This window comes from Sminthopsis crassicaudata, chromosome 2 (genome assembly GCF_048593235.1).
Source record: "Sminthopsis crassicaudata isolate SCR6 chromosome 2, ASM4859323v1, whole genome shotgun sequence".
Taxonomy (NCBI): Eukaryota; Metazoa; Chordata; class Mammalia; order Dasyuromorphia; family Dasyuridae; genus Sminthopsis; species Sminthopsis crassicaudata.
In genome coordinates this window covers 342,734,479-342,751,483 of record NC_133618.1, presented here as the reverse complement: position 1 = coordinate 342,751,483, position 17,005 = coordinate 342,734,479, and the positions used below count along the sequence as shown (strand labels likewise).

Sequence of the window (17,005 nt, the reverse complement as noted above, 5' to 3'; positions counted from 1 at the left end):
AGATGAAGAAGCCCCAGATGAGTACTTTTATGCTTTTTCAACCCCATAATTTATGAAATTATTGCAGGATTGCTATTACATTCCAAATTCAACATTCTATTAAATTCCTCCTCAATTTCCCTTGTCCAATATTTATTTGACATATGCCCTTTGTGGGATGTAAGCTCTTTAAAAACAGGAATTATTTTATTTGATCTTTGTATTCCAAATAACTAATATAGTGCCTTGCACATAGTTGGTGTTTAGTTGTATATATAATTTTTCAACTTTATGTTTTATCATTTGTTAAGAGAAGCATGTACTTCAATAATTTGGTTTGAACACTGACCATTATATTTGACCTATATGGTGTTGCTAGTTAAATTATCTTTATTAACTTTGTTACAGATGTATATATTGTTTTGTATCTGCTTTCTTTACTCTGAAGCACTTCATACAAATCTTCCCTGGTTTGTATAAATCTTCAATTCCTTACAATGTAATACTATTACACTACATTAACATACCACAATTTGTTTAATCATTCTTAAAACTCTAGATTTCTATTCAAATAGAAATATTGTGAATATTTTTGTAAATTTTATATTTGTATTTTTGTATATTGTATTGTATATTGTCTTGCTAATTAGTAACTCTCCTTGTATAATTTACAAATTTTCCAGAATGGTACTTTTCTTCACTTAACCTCTCTGACCACTAAAGATCCCTAAATCTGTGATATTTCTAATTCATTTTATTCAAATATATTCAATTTCTCTATCTTTTATCATATTTGTCATTTTTTTTGTTGTAACTTCATTCCTTAGATTTGATTTTATGGAATATCCTCTCAGAATCTTTGGAAGTCACCTTAGAAATCATCTAGTTTATATTATGAAAGAATTCCCTCTACAACATTGTCAACAAGTATAGTCATCCAATTTCCATCAAAGATCCTGAAAGCCAGGTAGTCCAGTCTACTTAGGGGATAGTTTTTGCCTTTATATTAAGTCAAAATATAATTTCTTCTGGTTGTTAAGTTCTATTTCTTGTTGCTTCTGGGAAAAAGATTAATACCTTTTCTCCTTGACAATTTTTCAAATATTTGACAATAGTATTTGCTCTAATTTGATGGTTTTTATCACCACACTGAACATTTTCTCCATCACGTTCTTAAATCTCGACAATCAACAGAACAATAAATCAAGCCCTGGTTTGCAGCAGTAGCTGATAGTTTGAAAATTCAAACAAGTTCAAGCTGGTTCCAACAGACCCCTATTCTTTACCAATGTCATTCAGCAGACATTTTACTTATAATCTGAACTTGTAACAAAAGGGCATCTGGCAAGTGTGTAGACACTGTTTGATATGCTGGCTACTAGACTAAAGACTCAAAGTTAATAAGCATTGCTTTTCTAGTTTGTGCTGACAAATCTTTCCACCCTGTGATAGAACATCCTTAACATTGGTACTTTCAAAGAAAAAAAGGATGACATTTCCTTAACCCAGAAGAAGTCATTAACCAGAACACTATGTCTCAATGTCACATGGTAACTTTATGGATTTACCTTCATAGTCAGTGTAAATATGCATGTGCACGATTTTATTTGTTCCATCACTGGATTGAATCTATGGTAGATTTTTGATGCCCAGGCTAAGGACTATGTTTTCCTCAGTCTCTCAATTAGCCCAGATACTTGAGAACATCATCTGGACAAAGCTAATGAAGGAATATATCACTGCTCTGAAGAGGTAGAGCAGCAAAGACTGTTTTCACCCTTCTGATACAGATCTCATTAGAACTTTCCAGTCTATAACCTTCCTGAAGTATCCTCCTTAATTAAGCCAAGAAGAAAAATCCAATTCTTACTTTAGTTTTCACTGACCCAGTCTTTCTTAAAATGCATTTAAGATGACAGGATGGTATACTTAGAGAACCCCAAAGACTCTGCTAAAAATCTATTAGAACTAATTCAGAACTTTAGCAAAGTTGCAGGATACAAAATAAATCCACATAAATCCTCAGCATTTTTATACATTACCAACACAATCCAACAGCAAGAGATACAAAGAGAAATTCCATTCAAAATAACTGTCGATAGTATAAAATATTTGGGAATATATCTACCAAAGTCAGGAACTATATGAGCAAAATTACGAAACACTTGCCACAAAAATAAAGTCAGATTTAAATAATTGGAAAGACATTGAGAGCTCTTGGATAGGCTGAGCGAATATAATCAAGATGACAATACTCCCTAAACTAATCTATTTATTTAGTGGTATACCAATCAGACTGCCAAGAAACTATTTTAATGACCTAGAAAAAATAACTACAGAATTCATATGGAACAACAAAAGGTCGAGAATTTCAAGGGAAGTAATGAAAAAAAAATTAAATGAAGGTGGTCTAGTTGTGCCTGATCTAGAATTATATTATAAAGCAACAGTCACCAAAACCATTTGGTATTGGCTAAGAAATAGAATAGTTGATCAGTGGAATAGGTTAGATTCCCAGGGCAAGATAGTGAATAAAAATAGCAATCTAGTGTTTGACAAACCCAAAGATCCCAACTTTTGGGATAAGAATTCATTATTTGACAAAAACTGCTGGGAAAAATGGAAATTAGTATGGCAGAAACTAGGCATGGACCCACATTTAACACCACATACTAAGATAAGATCAAAATGGGTCCAAGATTTAGGCATAAAGAACGAAATCATAAATAAATTAGAGGAACATAGGATGGTTTACCTCTCAGACTTGTGGAGGAGGAAGGAATTTGTGTCCAAAGGAGAACTAGAGACTATTATTGATAGAAAATTTTGATTATGCCAAATTAAAAAGTTTCTGCACAAACAAAACTAATGCAAACAAGATTAGAAGGGAAGTAACAAATTGGGAAAACATTTTTACAATTAAAGGTTTTGATAAAGGCCTCATCTCCAAAATATACAGAGAATTGACTTTAATTTATAAGAAATCAAGCCATTCTCCAACTGATAAATGGTCAAAGGATATGAACAGACAATTTTCAGATGATGAAATTAAAACTATTTCCACTCATATGAAAGAGTGTTCCAAATCACTATTGATCAGAGAAATGCAAATTAAAACAACTCTGAGATATCATTACACACCTGTCAGATTGGCTAAGATGACAGGAACTAATAACAATGAATGTTGGAGGGGCTGTGGGAAAACTGGGACACTGATGCATTGTTGGTGGAGTTGTGAAAGAATCCAACCATTCTGGAGAGCAATCTGGAATTATGCCCAATTCCAATTGATCAGTGATGGACAGAATCAGCTACACCCAGAGAAGGAAAACTGGGAAATGAGTGTAAACTGTGAGATTTTTTTTTTTTCTTCTCAGATTATTTTTACCTTCCGAATATAATTCTTCCTTTGCAACAACAACAACAACAAAATTCGGTTCTGCACATATATATTGTACCTAGGATATACTATAAGATATTTAATATGTATGGGAATGCCTGCTATCTAGGGGAGGAGGTGAAGGGAAGGAGGGGAAAAATTCAGAACAGAAGGGAGTACAAGGGATAATGTTGTAAAAAAAAATTTACCTATGCATATTTACTGTCAAAAAATGTTATAATAATAAAGATTAATTAAATTTTTTTCTACAAAAAATACATTTAAGAATTGACATCAATTATTGTTATTCTGGTTTTGTAAGAACCTTATACATTGCAAATTATTTCAAATGGTGAAACAAAATTAATTTTAAATCAAACAAAATACAAAGAAAAGTATAAACTATCTGGAAGTTTTGTATGTGTGAGAATTATGATGAAGCAAACCACATATCAATAGAATATTTACAATTTCCAAACTTTGAGAGGTCCTGATTTTGTGGGAGTATGCAACTAGGCCTTACGAAAGAAAGTTAGTGAAAGAGGTGGCTATCAATGTTACCCACATACCAAAGCCTCCTTTTTTCTCTAATTTGGTACATTTCTTTTGAGGGGAGAATAAAATTTACCTGGGGGAAGAAAAGCTGCTTGTCACAGAAGGAGAAGAAGGAGGGGTAGGTGATGCTTCCTTTCCAGCAGGAGACATTGAAGGTGGGGTGGAGGAAAGAATACTGGAACTAGAGGGAGCTGCATCATCTGAATCACCTTTAAAAGAGAAGGAGTTATACAATCAACCTGTTATCATCTTGGAATTATCCATCCATGCAAGGCAGGACAAGACATGAACTCAACTAGAGAAGATGAGCTTAAAGATCAAAAAAACATTGCCCTTTATGTCTTGGAAAGGGAAATGGAGGTGTATGAGAGTAGTGAGATGTAGTAGAAGATTTTGGTTTTGACACTTAGTTTAGCCATTAAATTTAGGGATACATTGGAAAGTGGCATCGTAAGTGCTGAAGGAATTTCTTGCTGAAATTGAAACTTGATTCTTCTACCCCTTTCCCAGAGTTTACTACTTTACTAGCAGTTTTAGTACTTTCTTCTTTTTAAGTTTAATGGAACATTCTGACCTTCTCTAGTTATATATTATGGTTATCTGTTTTTGTGTCTTATCTCCTTCCTACTAGATTGTGTTACATGAGTGCTAGGACTATGCCTTATTAAGACTTATCTAAATCTCTAATATGACTCAGAATATGTTTTACATTCAGCAGATACTTGTGTTTATTTAATTTTATAAAAAGTAAATGCTAGCTCTGATCTCATATATCATCAAAGAATAAGGTGAAACACTGAATGAGCCAGTATGCTTAGCTTTATATTCTTGGGGAGAAGAGGAAAGGATAGACAAGGGAACAGACTAAAAAGTATTGTTAATAATTCCATTAAACTATAATACAAACAAGGCATTTCTTTCTTCCAATATAAATAAAATGAGTTGATATTTGTCTTAGAAAGGAACAACAACAACAAAATCCAGGACTTCCAATTCCACCACAAATATACAATAACTACGTGTGCCTAGGTTTGCTTTTAGTTCTATAGGGCCTGGTCAAACCAGAAAACCTAAGCCATTAGTAATAAAACCTATCAAGAAACAAAATATATGCGTGTACATGAATCAGTTTACCTGATGCTGCAGAAGATTGTTCTACTATTCCAACCTTCACCACCTAGAAAGCAATGACATAACTAATGAATTATGAAATATATAATTGTGGGCTTGAGTTTAGAAGAGCATGGAGGATGTCACAGCACTAGTGTTAGTTTGAGGTTTTATTGCTCACTATATTTAACCTGCTTTCCAGTGTGCCTCCATATAGGAAGCTGTATGAGAAAGTTACACCAGACATTATCAGAGGCCTTTTAACTCTGTTCTGAGTATACATACCACTCAGGTGTCCAATTTGAGGTCCTTTAAATGGGGCCTGAATCAGATTAAAATTGAGTTTAACAAAATAAGTAAAATTATAATACAATATAAATAATTTCCTACAACAATATATGGCCCAAAGGAATTCATGTGAGTCTGACACCACTGACAGGAGATCTTGCCTGGGCAATGAAATATTTTATATGTGTCTCAATGAACAAACTCCAGAAAAGTAAGGCTTGTTTCTGCAACTTTTATATTCTGCACAAGGATTACAAGGAGCAAGCAAAAAATTTGATTGCTTGATGGTTCAAGCTATAAAGCTTGGGCAGATGTGGGCAGATGGGATTTGGTTCTATATTATAGGCAAATGTTAAATTTCATTTTCTCAGGTAGTATGATGATATGATTTCTATGACTGACAAAAGCTTCCTGCTAGTTACTGGCTAATAATGAATACTGATAGTCATTTATTTAAGTTGTAATCATAAAAGTCTTTTAGTAAAGCAAAACACATTGGAACTGATGTATTTCTTGGCTCTGCTTTATAAGACTACTTACAAATAATGCTTGGCAAACGGATTGAACCTATGAGGATATTCTCTTCATTGAGCAAGGCTCAAGCAACTTAAAAGTCTTAGAGAGTTGTTTGGAACACTTAAAGGTTACATGACTTGCCCAGAGCTCACACAGCCCATATGTATCAGTGATAGAATCTGAATCCAGGTTTTCTTGAATATGAGGCTGGCTTTTCATTCAGGCCAGGATGTATCTATTCTGGAACGTAGCAGCGTCTTCATAAGTATTTATTGAAATAGATCAGAATAAATATCCAACAAGTCAAGAGTTAATGTTTGGAAACATTTTGTAAATCTTCAAGTTCTATGTAAATGTTTGTTAGTATTACCATCTCCTATCCAATAAAACGAATTTTAAAAGAGTAATACTCAAGTGAGAATTTTTCTGAGAACATCATGCAATTCACTTATAGTGAATGAAGACTTTATGCAATTGACCAGATGATAAAAGATGAGGTCATAGTTGTATTAAATAAAGAGACCAGAACACTGGAAAGTATAAGTAAAAAGGATAGGAAGGGGGAAAAAAGTAGAGTAACATCATTTAGATCCACAACCAAGCAGGTAAATGAAATGTAAAAGGAAGCAAAACATAGGACTTAGTATAAATAGTTTAAGCCAGAGATTTGAGGCAAAGTTGATCATTCACAGACTTTCAAATGTTATTGTAAAATAGGCCTATATCTGTGTGTGCATTTGTGCATGTGTGCGTGTGTGTATGTATGTGTAAAATAAAATATATGTTAGCACCTATGCAGGACTAAGGGCCATTTTACATTTTTAAACATGCATTACCTCACCTCCCCAACAATTATTTCCAATCTAAAGCATAACTATATTATCCTTTTATGAGATTTTTGGTTAAGTCTATAACACCTTTTGTATTGGCAGATGCCACAAAATAATCTCACTACATATTATCAACAGAAAATAGAATAATAAAAACTTATAATTATTAAAACTAAAAGATAATTTAAAGATAATTTACTTTCTCTCTCTGTCTCTCTCTCTGTCTCTTTCTCTAGGCAGAGAAGGAGCCTCAGTTCAGAGGTATTTTTGTCATAATGCAGTCACTGCCAATTTTTAGCATATATTGATCATTGACTTGATTTTCAGTAAGACTTTTATATTATTTTCCTCAAAACAGCATCATTATTAATAGTTATGTAAGATTAGAATTGTGAAAACTCTATCTAAAATTCTCTAAACTATTTCAAAGCAATACAGTTTTTTTCAAAAGATAAAGTAGTATTCATAAAATAGGCTTTGAAAATGTCCTAAGGCTTATGTTAAGAAAAGAAAACACAATTGCTTGGTTGAGTATTTTAAATTCTTAAAAATGGGGAAATTATAACTAATTATTTACCAAGAATTTTTTTAAAACTTAAAATTTTTAGATCCTAAAAATATGTCTAGTGTTAAATTTAAAACTAAGATCGCACAAACATCACCATATATATGTACATATATGTTAGTATGTATGTGGGTATACATGCATATATGTATGTACATGTATAAATGATTCTTTATTCAGCATTCCATTCCAGCAATGAGATGAATTATCAGTAATTGATAATAAATATTTGAAACAACCAATCAACACACATATATATTTTTTATATTTTTAATCTACAATCATAAAAAATTAAATAAAACTAAAAAGAACTTTGATTAAAAAGACAGGTGTAGGGGAAGCTAGCTGGTGCAGTGAATAGAGTACCAGTCCTGACGTCAGGAGGATCTGAGTTCAAATCTGACTTCAGATATTTAGCACTTCCTAGCTGTGTGACCCTGGGCAAGTCATTTAACCTTAATTGCCTCAGCAAAAAATAAAAAGACAGGTTTATTCTTTCATTCAATTTACTTTCATATATAGACATATGAAATAAGGATTGGAGTCCAGTCATAATGATACATGCTTATAGTCCCTGTTGCTAGGGTGAGTTGAGGCTGATGGAGTTCAGGACTGAAGGTAATTAGGTGTTTATATTAATTTTGGCATCAAAATAGTGAGTTTATAGGAGTGAAGGGCTTTTAAAGAGCACAAATTAGAAAAATGTGACAGGTTAAAGCTTTCATGCTCATCAGTTTTGCGAGTAATCCTGTGAGCGGCCACTATACTTCTACTCTGGAAAACAAAGAGATCCAGGCTCAAAAAAAAATGCAGTAATTAATGCTTTTACATTTTAGTTTCCTACTGTGGAGAGAAGTCAAAGGGAACAACCAAAACAAGTGCCACAAGTTACTGGAGTAAGAAAAATAAAAGTTTTTGAGTTGGAGTGATTTACATGTAAATCTTTTAATCAAAATGGAGAAGATGATTTAAAAGGGTGCTTGACTGTAGTGGAAATCCTGACAGTTGGGATATAATTTGCTGATGAGATGACAAAAGCAACCAACTTAGGAAACATACTTAATTTCAATTGCCATGTCGAAGAAATACTCACCCCAACAAAGGGAATGAACTTTTGGGAAGATTCTTCATCAGGGCTAAGAGTAAGAAAAACACAGATAGTTAATACTTGTTTTCAGAGCACATCTAGAAAATAATCTGTCTATAAGGCATGCAGCAAGATCTCAAAAGATACAAGTGTTGGTTTGTAATTCTTTCTTCAGCATTCAATTACCATTAATGAGAGAAACATTAGCAGTAATTTATCTGGTCATCATAAATATTATAAACAACCAAGTCAATAAGTATTCATTTAAATCTTGATATGTTACTAGGCATTGTGCTAGATGATGATACAAAAATTTTAAAAAGTGAAACAATTCCTACCCTCAAGGAATTGTAATGGGGGAAGCATTTCTATAATTAAGTATATGCAAAATTACTACAAGGTAAATATGTCTTTGGAGGAAAGACATTATTAGAAGCTAGGAATGTGGGTAGGGGAATGGACTGGAGAAGCCTTTATGTTGAAGGTGATGTTTGAACAGTTTTGAAATAGGGAATTTTAAAAGAGATTCCAGGCATGGAGGAAAACAGCTGTAAAGATATGGAAAGAGAAGAGGAAGGATCTGGAATCACTTTGGGTGTGAGGAGGTCAGTTCAGCCACATTGGAGAGTGTAAAGAGTCATATACTAAGTTCAGAAGGATAGGGTTGGAGAAGTTGTGAAGGATTTTGAAAATGAAATCCTAAGGATATTAGGGAATAATGGAATGGAATTCGTACTACAGGAAAATCACTTTGGCAGTTGAGTAGAGGATGAACACTCCTGTTGAAGTGAGGAGAGACAGAGGCACAAAGTCTAATTAGGAGGCTACTATATTAGTCCAGATAACTTGTGACAGAGTATGAGCTAAAGTGGTGGCCATGTGAATGAGAAGAAGATGGATGCAAGATATATTATGAAAGTAGAAACAAGAAGATATGGCAATTGCAGAGTAAAGGAGAGTAGTTGGAAGAAAACTTTGAGGTTGTGAATCTGGGTTAGTGGAATAGTAATACTCTCTACAGAAAAAATTAAAGTTCAGAAAGGAGATAGTTTTGGGAGAAAGAAGTCAGTTTTAGATATGGATAGTAGTTGGAATAAGTAGTTAGAATGTATGATTGGAGCTCAATAAAAAGAGGTTGAGACAGAGAGAGGATAAGAGATTTGGGAGTTATCTTCATAAGGATGATAACTAAACCCATGGAGGCTAATCAAGTTACTAAGTATATATAGAGAAGAACCCCTACCAACAAAAAAAGTAACTGAGGAGATAATACATTAATAATAGAATAGCTAAGAGAGAGAAATGTCACAAAAAGAGAAAACTAGGAAGATGTATCATCAATGTTGGAAAACAGGTACCATTATTATTCTTATTTATCAGATGAATAAATAGGTAGACAACTTGCCGGGGACACAAGCTAGTAATTGCAGTAGGATTTAAAATTAGGTCTTTTGATCTGATTTTAGATACACATGGTGCATTTAAACATAATTATCCTCCCTGAGGTCAAATTTAACTGATATTTCAGTTTTTATTCATTGAACCCATCAATGCACAAATTTAATATGAGCAGATGATTATATTGATGGCTATTTACCCAATTTTCCCTTCTTTGTTCTCCTTTCCAGAGTGGTTAGCAGGACAAGAATTAAGAAAAGACTTTTCTATCTATCCATTAAAAATCACTGGTAAATTTGGATTAATTTTACCTATTGCATTGGAAGACTGAGAGAGGAGTGAAGTCAATAAATGTAGATAGTTTATTCTTTGAATTTAGTTATGAAAAGAGACGTATATGAAAAGAGCACAGCTTGAAAGAATGACAAACTCTAATGAGAGTTCTTCCCCCAAGATTGGAATGAGGCAAAAGACATGGATATGTTTATAGATAGTAGGAAAGGAACCACAAGATAGTGATGAGAGGAAAAAATAGAGCTGGTTACAGGGGTAATCTGATAGAGAACAAGAGGGAATGGGAGCATGGTTCTATGGTGAGAGGGTGGCTTTGGTGAGAAAAATCACCTCCTCACTGGAAGGAATGGTATGATGTCACTAAAATGATGATGAGTTTTATGATGAAGAAAAGAAGGACCTTACAGAGAATGGGATCTATTCTCAATTAATTGATCAACCTGCATTTATTAAAAACCTATGTGACATACATTATGCTAGGTACTGAGAATAAAAAGACCAAAAAAATTCCCGACTCTTGCAAAGCTGATTTTTTATTTGGGGAAACAATATGATTTATATAAATATAAAAATAACAATACAAAATAAATACAAAATTGTTAAAGATCTCTCTCTCTCCTACACCCCACCCAATGATAGGGTGAATCAGGAAAGCTTTCATGAAGGTGATGGTGCTTGTGTTACATCTTAAAAGAAACAAGTTATATATAATGTTCTACATTACATTAGTAAAAAGGGAGTGTATTACAAGTTCTAAGATGGGAGATGAGAACACCGTATATGAGGTGCCATTTTAGTGCCAAAAAGTATATGATGATATAACATGTAAAGAAATTGGAAAAATATATTGGGGTCTTGTTGTGAAGGGCTTTATAAACTAAACAAGGAGTTTCTGTTTGATCATAAGATATATTAGTGAGCCACTGGAGTTCAAATAAGTAGGAGAATAACAGATTTGTGCTAAAGAAAAATCACTTTGGCAGCTGTGTCTATGAACTAGAATACTTAAAGTACAGAGACCAATTAGGAGATAATTGTAACAACCTAGCTGAGAGGTAATGATCACTTCAAATAAATAGTGACTGAGAGTTGAGAAAAGTTTTACTTATAAATTCAATGGATGTTTTGCATATATCTGACAAATGATTGGTTATTTGGGATGTGGAAGCATGAGGAGTTGAGTATGATACTGATACCAACAGAGAAGTTTGGCAGAGGGTAGCCTTTGAGGGAAAGATATTGAATTCTGTTTTGGATATGCTGCGTTTGAAGATATTTTTGAAGTAAATTATGATATAAGGCCTTTTCTTTACTGGTAAATTCAGAAATGAAGTTGTACTATAATTTGCTGCTGTTGTTTAGTTGTTTGCAGTTGCAGTTTGATACTCTTCATGATCCTGTTTGAGGTTTTTTCAGCAAAGATACTGGAGTGGCTTGCCATTTCCTTCTCCAGCTCATTTTACAGATGAGGAAATTGAGGCAATAGGGTGAAGTGAGTAGCCCAGGGTCATACAACTAATTAAGTATCTGAGACCAGATTTGAACTCAGAAATATGATTTGAACTCAGAAATATGAATCCTCCTGACTCCAGGTCCAACATTTTGTACATTGTACCACCTAATTGCCTCAAATGCATTGTAAAGATCATAACAAATAGGATCTATATTGTGCAGGAGGAAAAATTAGCTCTATTACATTTGGTCCCATGCTTACCACTACAGGAGTTTACAAACCTGGTATCAAAGTCTCCATACAGCTATATACTCTGATTCTTAAGGCTGCTTATGAGAAATTTAGAACTAAAAGAATGTCTACATCTGAACACTGGCATATACTACAAGTTCCAAAGAGCTCTCTACCAAGTTTGGCTGGCAAGTTCAGAATGGTAAATATTCAGTTAATTGCTATGGCACCCAAAAATGTTAATGCAATCGAAAGCTGTATAGACATATAACTTCCAGGACAAGGGAAGTAATAGTTTTATTGCTTTCTGCCATGTTCAATCCACAACTGAAGTATGGCATACAGTTCTGGGTGCAAGATTTTAGGATGAACATTGATAATTTGGATAATGTCCATAGGAGGGTAACTAGGATAGTGAGGCACCTTTGAGTCCATTCCAATTAAAGATCAGTTAAAGGAATTGGGATGTTAAACCTAAAGAAGAGTTAGAGAGAACTGTGACAGATGTCGTTAAGTATCTGAAGAGTTGTCATGTAGAAGAGGACTTAAAATTTATTCTACTTGGCCACAGAGAGGAGAACAAGGAATAGAAGTTACAAAGCAGCAAATTTAAACTTCACGTGAGGAAGAATTCCCTAAAAATTAGAATTAGCTAAAAGGCATTAAGTCTGGGAAAAGAGAGTATTATTTCTCTTTATTTGAGGTCTGGAAACTTTATTTAATGATAAGGTATACTGTAAAGATAACACTTTTTTTCAGACATAGCTTTTAGACTGTAAGGAATCTTACAACTCTTTGCTTGGAAATCAATTTTTAAACTTGCAATTGTGTAATCTCTGGGTGTACTGAGCAGATACCAGAACTGTGATTTTAGGAGATAGAGGTGATAGTGAAGAAATAGGAATGAAAGAAAGGTAGAAAATGGAAAAGATCAGAATTGTAACCAAATATTTAATTATTCAGAAAAATTTAGTAATGGCTAATTACTTTTTAATTGCTAGTAAAATTGGAGTTTCCACTTTCAGATGCCTACTAAAAAAAGAAATTTTGAATTTATTCAAAGATTGCTAAAAAGTATAACCAAAATATCTGAAAGTTTCCAACTGTCTATACTTCTGACTGAACTCTTTTAGTAGATAACTCTAAGTCCTTTCTCCTATTAGTTCATTCTTTAATCCATCAGACACATTTAATATCTCTCAAGGGATTGATCCATAGAATTCCAATAGCAATTCAAAAGTTACAACTAATTATTTAACAGTGATGATAATCCTATATGAGACTCCAGATTTTCTGCCTTGAATATTTTTCTTAAGGCAAAAAATACTTATACATAAATTCTTAAGCTATCTTAACAGTGAAATGGCAATAATGATCATTTTCTTCTTTCCAATTTTTAACTTTAATTTGCGGGACAGACATAAGTGAAACAAACTAGTGCTGAAAAATCTTTGGATAGACTGGCATAAGTAAAGTAGATGACTTACCACTTTGAGCAGATAAAAACATGACTTAGTCCTTAGTCCACTTACTTCTTTTTAAGTAAAAGCCTTATCAATGGGAGTAGAGAAGGTGGAAAAAAAAGATAAGAAAAAAGATCCTAATATTATAGAAGTTGGACCTCATATTTGGAGATCTACCATGAAAGGAAAGCATAAGAGGGTTATACATATGATAATTTTAAGAAAGGGCAATAGGGTAATATTAGAAACTATTGAAATAACATTAATATCATCATTATTAAATGATCTTTCATATAATTGCTGAGATACTTAATTATTGGTGATAACTGAAAGGTAATGGGAAATAAGAGATGGTATTGTAGGACCAAAAAAAAAAAAAAAAAAAAGGGCAAACAATCTGATTCTCAAAAACAAGGGCCAGTAACTTCAGTCCCTCAAAAATAACCTCATGCTATTCTTGTGGAAAAGATATAGAGATGTGGGATTAGGTAATAATTAGATTAAAACAGGTTGAAAGATCTAGTTCAGTATTAACAGGACCTCTGGGATCTGTATCTGGTGTTGCATTAACATTTTTTATCAATGACTTAGTTAAAGTATAGATAACATGCCTAACAAATTTGCAGATGACACAAAACAGGAAGAGATAAACAATACTGGACAATATGAGTCAGGATTCCAAAACACAACAACAAAAAACTCTAGCTTCAATAAGAGACCAGAGCTACTAAGAGAAAGAGCTAAAATCTTATAGTTTAAAAAATTATCTTTACAAGTACACTATAGGGGAAGCATGATTAAAAAACAATCTGTCTGAAAAATAAATTTGTTTTGATGGACTGCATGCTCAATTATTAAACAATGTGATGTAGGAACAAACTTGTTTAAGAAAAACACAGCTTCCAGGAAAATAAGGAGATGGTAAATCCTCTGTGCTATTGCTATTCCCCATAATACTTAAACGACATCTAGTATATTGTTTTTGATTAGTGGTGCTATAGTTTCAGAAAGGCATTCATAAGCTAGAGAGCATGTACAAAAGGGTAACCAGATTGATGAAGGTTCCTAAGTTCATTCCATATGAAAATGGGTTGAAACAATTGAGGATATGAAACTCAAAGAAGAGTAGACTTGAGAATAACTGGAAAGTTTTCACATGGAAAAGAGATTAGATATCTTTTTGGCTTTGTTTTTTTTTGACTCCAAAGGGCAGGACCAAGAACAGTAGTTGGAAGTTCAGATTTCAGAGGAGAAAAAAAAACATACCCAAAAACTTATACCAAGTAAAAACACCTAAAAGTAGAATGAGTCCTCTCTGTAAGTTAGGTTAACTTTCATTGGAAGCTGTTAAGAAATAAGCTGAATAACTACTTGCTAGATATATTACAAATGAGAGTTCTTTTGGTCAAAGATTGAATAAGATAAACAGCCAATATCCCTTCAACTCTAAAACTTTTTTGATTCTGTGATGACATCTTTGATTTTGAGATTCCTTTCAAGGATTTGTGATTTCTCAATTTGGGTCCTCTATCAACTGTGGCTACAATTTAAGTAGCTGATTTTTAAAACCTGTTACAACCAAAAAATCCAACACCCTGCATATATCTAATCTGATGATTAGATTAGTTCTCAGATAACAAATATATTGTACCCATATCTGAAGTAATTTCAATTTAGAAGGACTGATCAGAATTCTAGTTATGCTGGCAGAGCATAACAGAAAACAAACTCACTCCATCACATAAGGAAAATATGGAGGATGCTAATTATGAAGTCAAAATCTTCCTCACATTATATGCCCTAATAAACAATATATGACTACTACTACTCAAATTAGGCAGTAATTATTATCTACCTGCTTATCTCTAGTCATCAAAAATAAAGAATGCTAATATCTAGATATCTACATTCTTCTATCTCTTCAGGAAAGGTAAATAAAATCCACAAATATTCCTTCTCAATAACTTATTATTGAGTAAATAATGAGTAAAACTCAGTGCTAAAAATAAGATCAAGGGCTTCCAAAGTTGAATATCTCTCCATTTGAAAGACCACATAAAATGTTACCAAAAGATATTAAAAAATTTTTAAGGTTATATGCAGAAATAATAATTCTTCAAGCAGATATTAATGTGAAATTTGCCTAATTTTAATGAGTTCATCATTTACAATGCCAGTTATTTGAAAATGTAATTTCTATTATTTAAATTAATTTTATTTGTAATTTTATTAGAGTTAATGATCTTAGCAGTTAGGTGGTCTAAGTAACTCTTTAATGCCATCAGTTTACAATTTAAAAAGGATTCTGAATCTATTTCTGCATGCTAAAAAGATTTCGATTAGCAATCTTTAAGAACAGTGGAAGAATGTATCCTTATGCAGTAAAGAAATCAAGATAAAGATGAATTATACACTGATACTTTGAAATTCTTATTGTTGTATTTGACCAATTAGATAGTAAATTGGGGATTTATCACATCATTCAGATTAATGTTGATATTGATAAAAGAGTTCTTTCTAAGAAAGTGTGAATAGTTTCACTCAAGGAAATCTGGTAACAGTTAGTTTAAAAAAAAAATCCCCAGGAAAAATAAAAGAGAACTACTAAGTATTTTAAGGCCCTATATTTTTCTTATTCACAAATGTCACTTTTTATTGAATTTTGAACTTTAAATACTTGAATCAAAGATTCTTTGGTTTCACTGGTCTAAGTTTTCTTTCTAATGCATATTGTAAATACATATAGGTTGTTTCATGTATTGTTATAAGCCAAAGAAATACATCAACTTATGTGATAATCATTTCTGACTTTAGCTAGATTGGTCTTCAGATGACAAACACTAATCCCAAACTCAAATCTTTTCTAGGTCAGTCAGTATGATTATGCTGTCTTGAAATTCTGTTAAAAAACATAAACAAAAAAATGAAACAAGGGTCAACATTATACTATGAAATATCTTGATACCATGATGAAGTATCATAAGAGTTTAAATATGGTATTTTTCATGAGGGCACAGTGAGAATAAAACTCCAAAGTAAACTTGGACAATAGACGCTTGGGTTATAAAGCAAAATTATGCAATTAAAAAAAAAAAAAGAAACATTAACCAAAGAAATATGTAAAAGCTTGTCATTATTATAACAAAGAAAAAAAAAACAGCTTTGGATGAAGAAATCTAAACAACTCACATTCTCTCCATTTCATTTATCTGCTAATTTCTCACCCGTTTTTTGATAAGGTACAGAAGATATTTGTACTTTTAATTTTTGTTTTTACACTATCTTCCATAACATATACCAGCTTGGATTTTAAGCAGTGAACTATAGTTTTTCCTTTCTACTTCAGCAACTTTCACATTTGGTAATTATAAGGAACTTCAATAGTAATTTCTAGAAGCTTCCTAGATCACAGATACAAATGGCAGATGATCATATTTGCACATGTTTTAGGTTATTCGAAAGAAAAGAATTAGTTAGGATATGGCAAATATCCTAAGATGATATTGCCTCTGAGCCACCACTTCTTTCCCACTCTTCCATCTCTCAAACTGGTATAATTTGTAATAGAAACTAATATAAACCCAATTCATGGAGTGGATTGTTATAGCAATAACAATTTCTTTATAAGACTTCTCTCCTGAACAAGGCACAAAACAAAGGACAATAACATATTTAGTACAGTGAATATTAAACATGGAGAATATACCAACATGTGAAGTTTCCATGTGAAGGAAACTGCTCAAATTTCAAAAGCCAAGCTATAACTCAAGATTCATGCAGACAACATCCAAGGACTATAATGAGGGATTCTGAATTACAGTGGGTGACAGAAATAACAGAGTGGATAAAAATTGGCT

The 17,005-nt window shown here is 32.6% G+C and overlaps 1 protein-coding gene across 10 annotated transcripts in view; it reads right to left on the bottom strand.

Moving 5' to 3' along the window:
• The window catches only part of LOC141556459 (metastasis-associated protein MTA1), a 610,678-nt gene that overhangs the window by 324,197 nt on the left and 269,476 nt on the right, over positions 1 to 17,005 (bottom strand). For all 10 annotated transcript variants that reach the window (XM_074290610.1, XM_074290601.1, XM_074290609.1 and 7 more), the window contains 3 exons: positions 8,316 to 8,358; positions 5,048 to 5,090; positions 3,987 to 4,122 (listed from right to left, as the gene is read on the bottom strand). In XM_074290610.1, the coding sequence (XP_074146711.1) occupies positions 3,987 to 4,122; positions 5,048 to 5,090; positions 8,316 to 8,358 (222 nt within the window). The remainder of the gene's footprint in view (positions 1 to 3,986; positions 4,123 to 5,047; positions 5,091 to 8,315; positions 8,359 to 17,005) is intronic.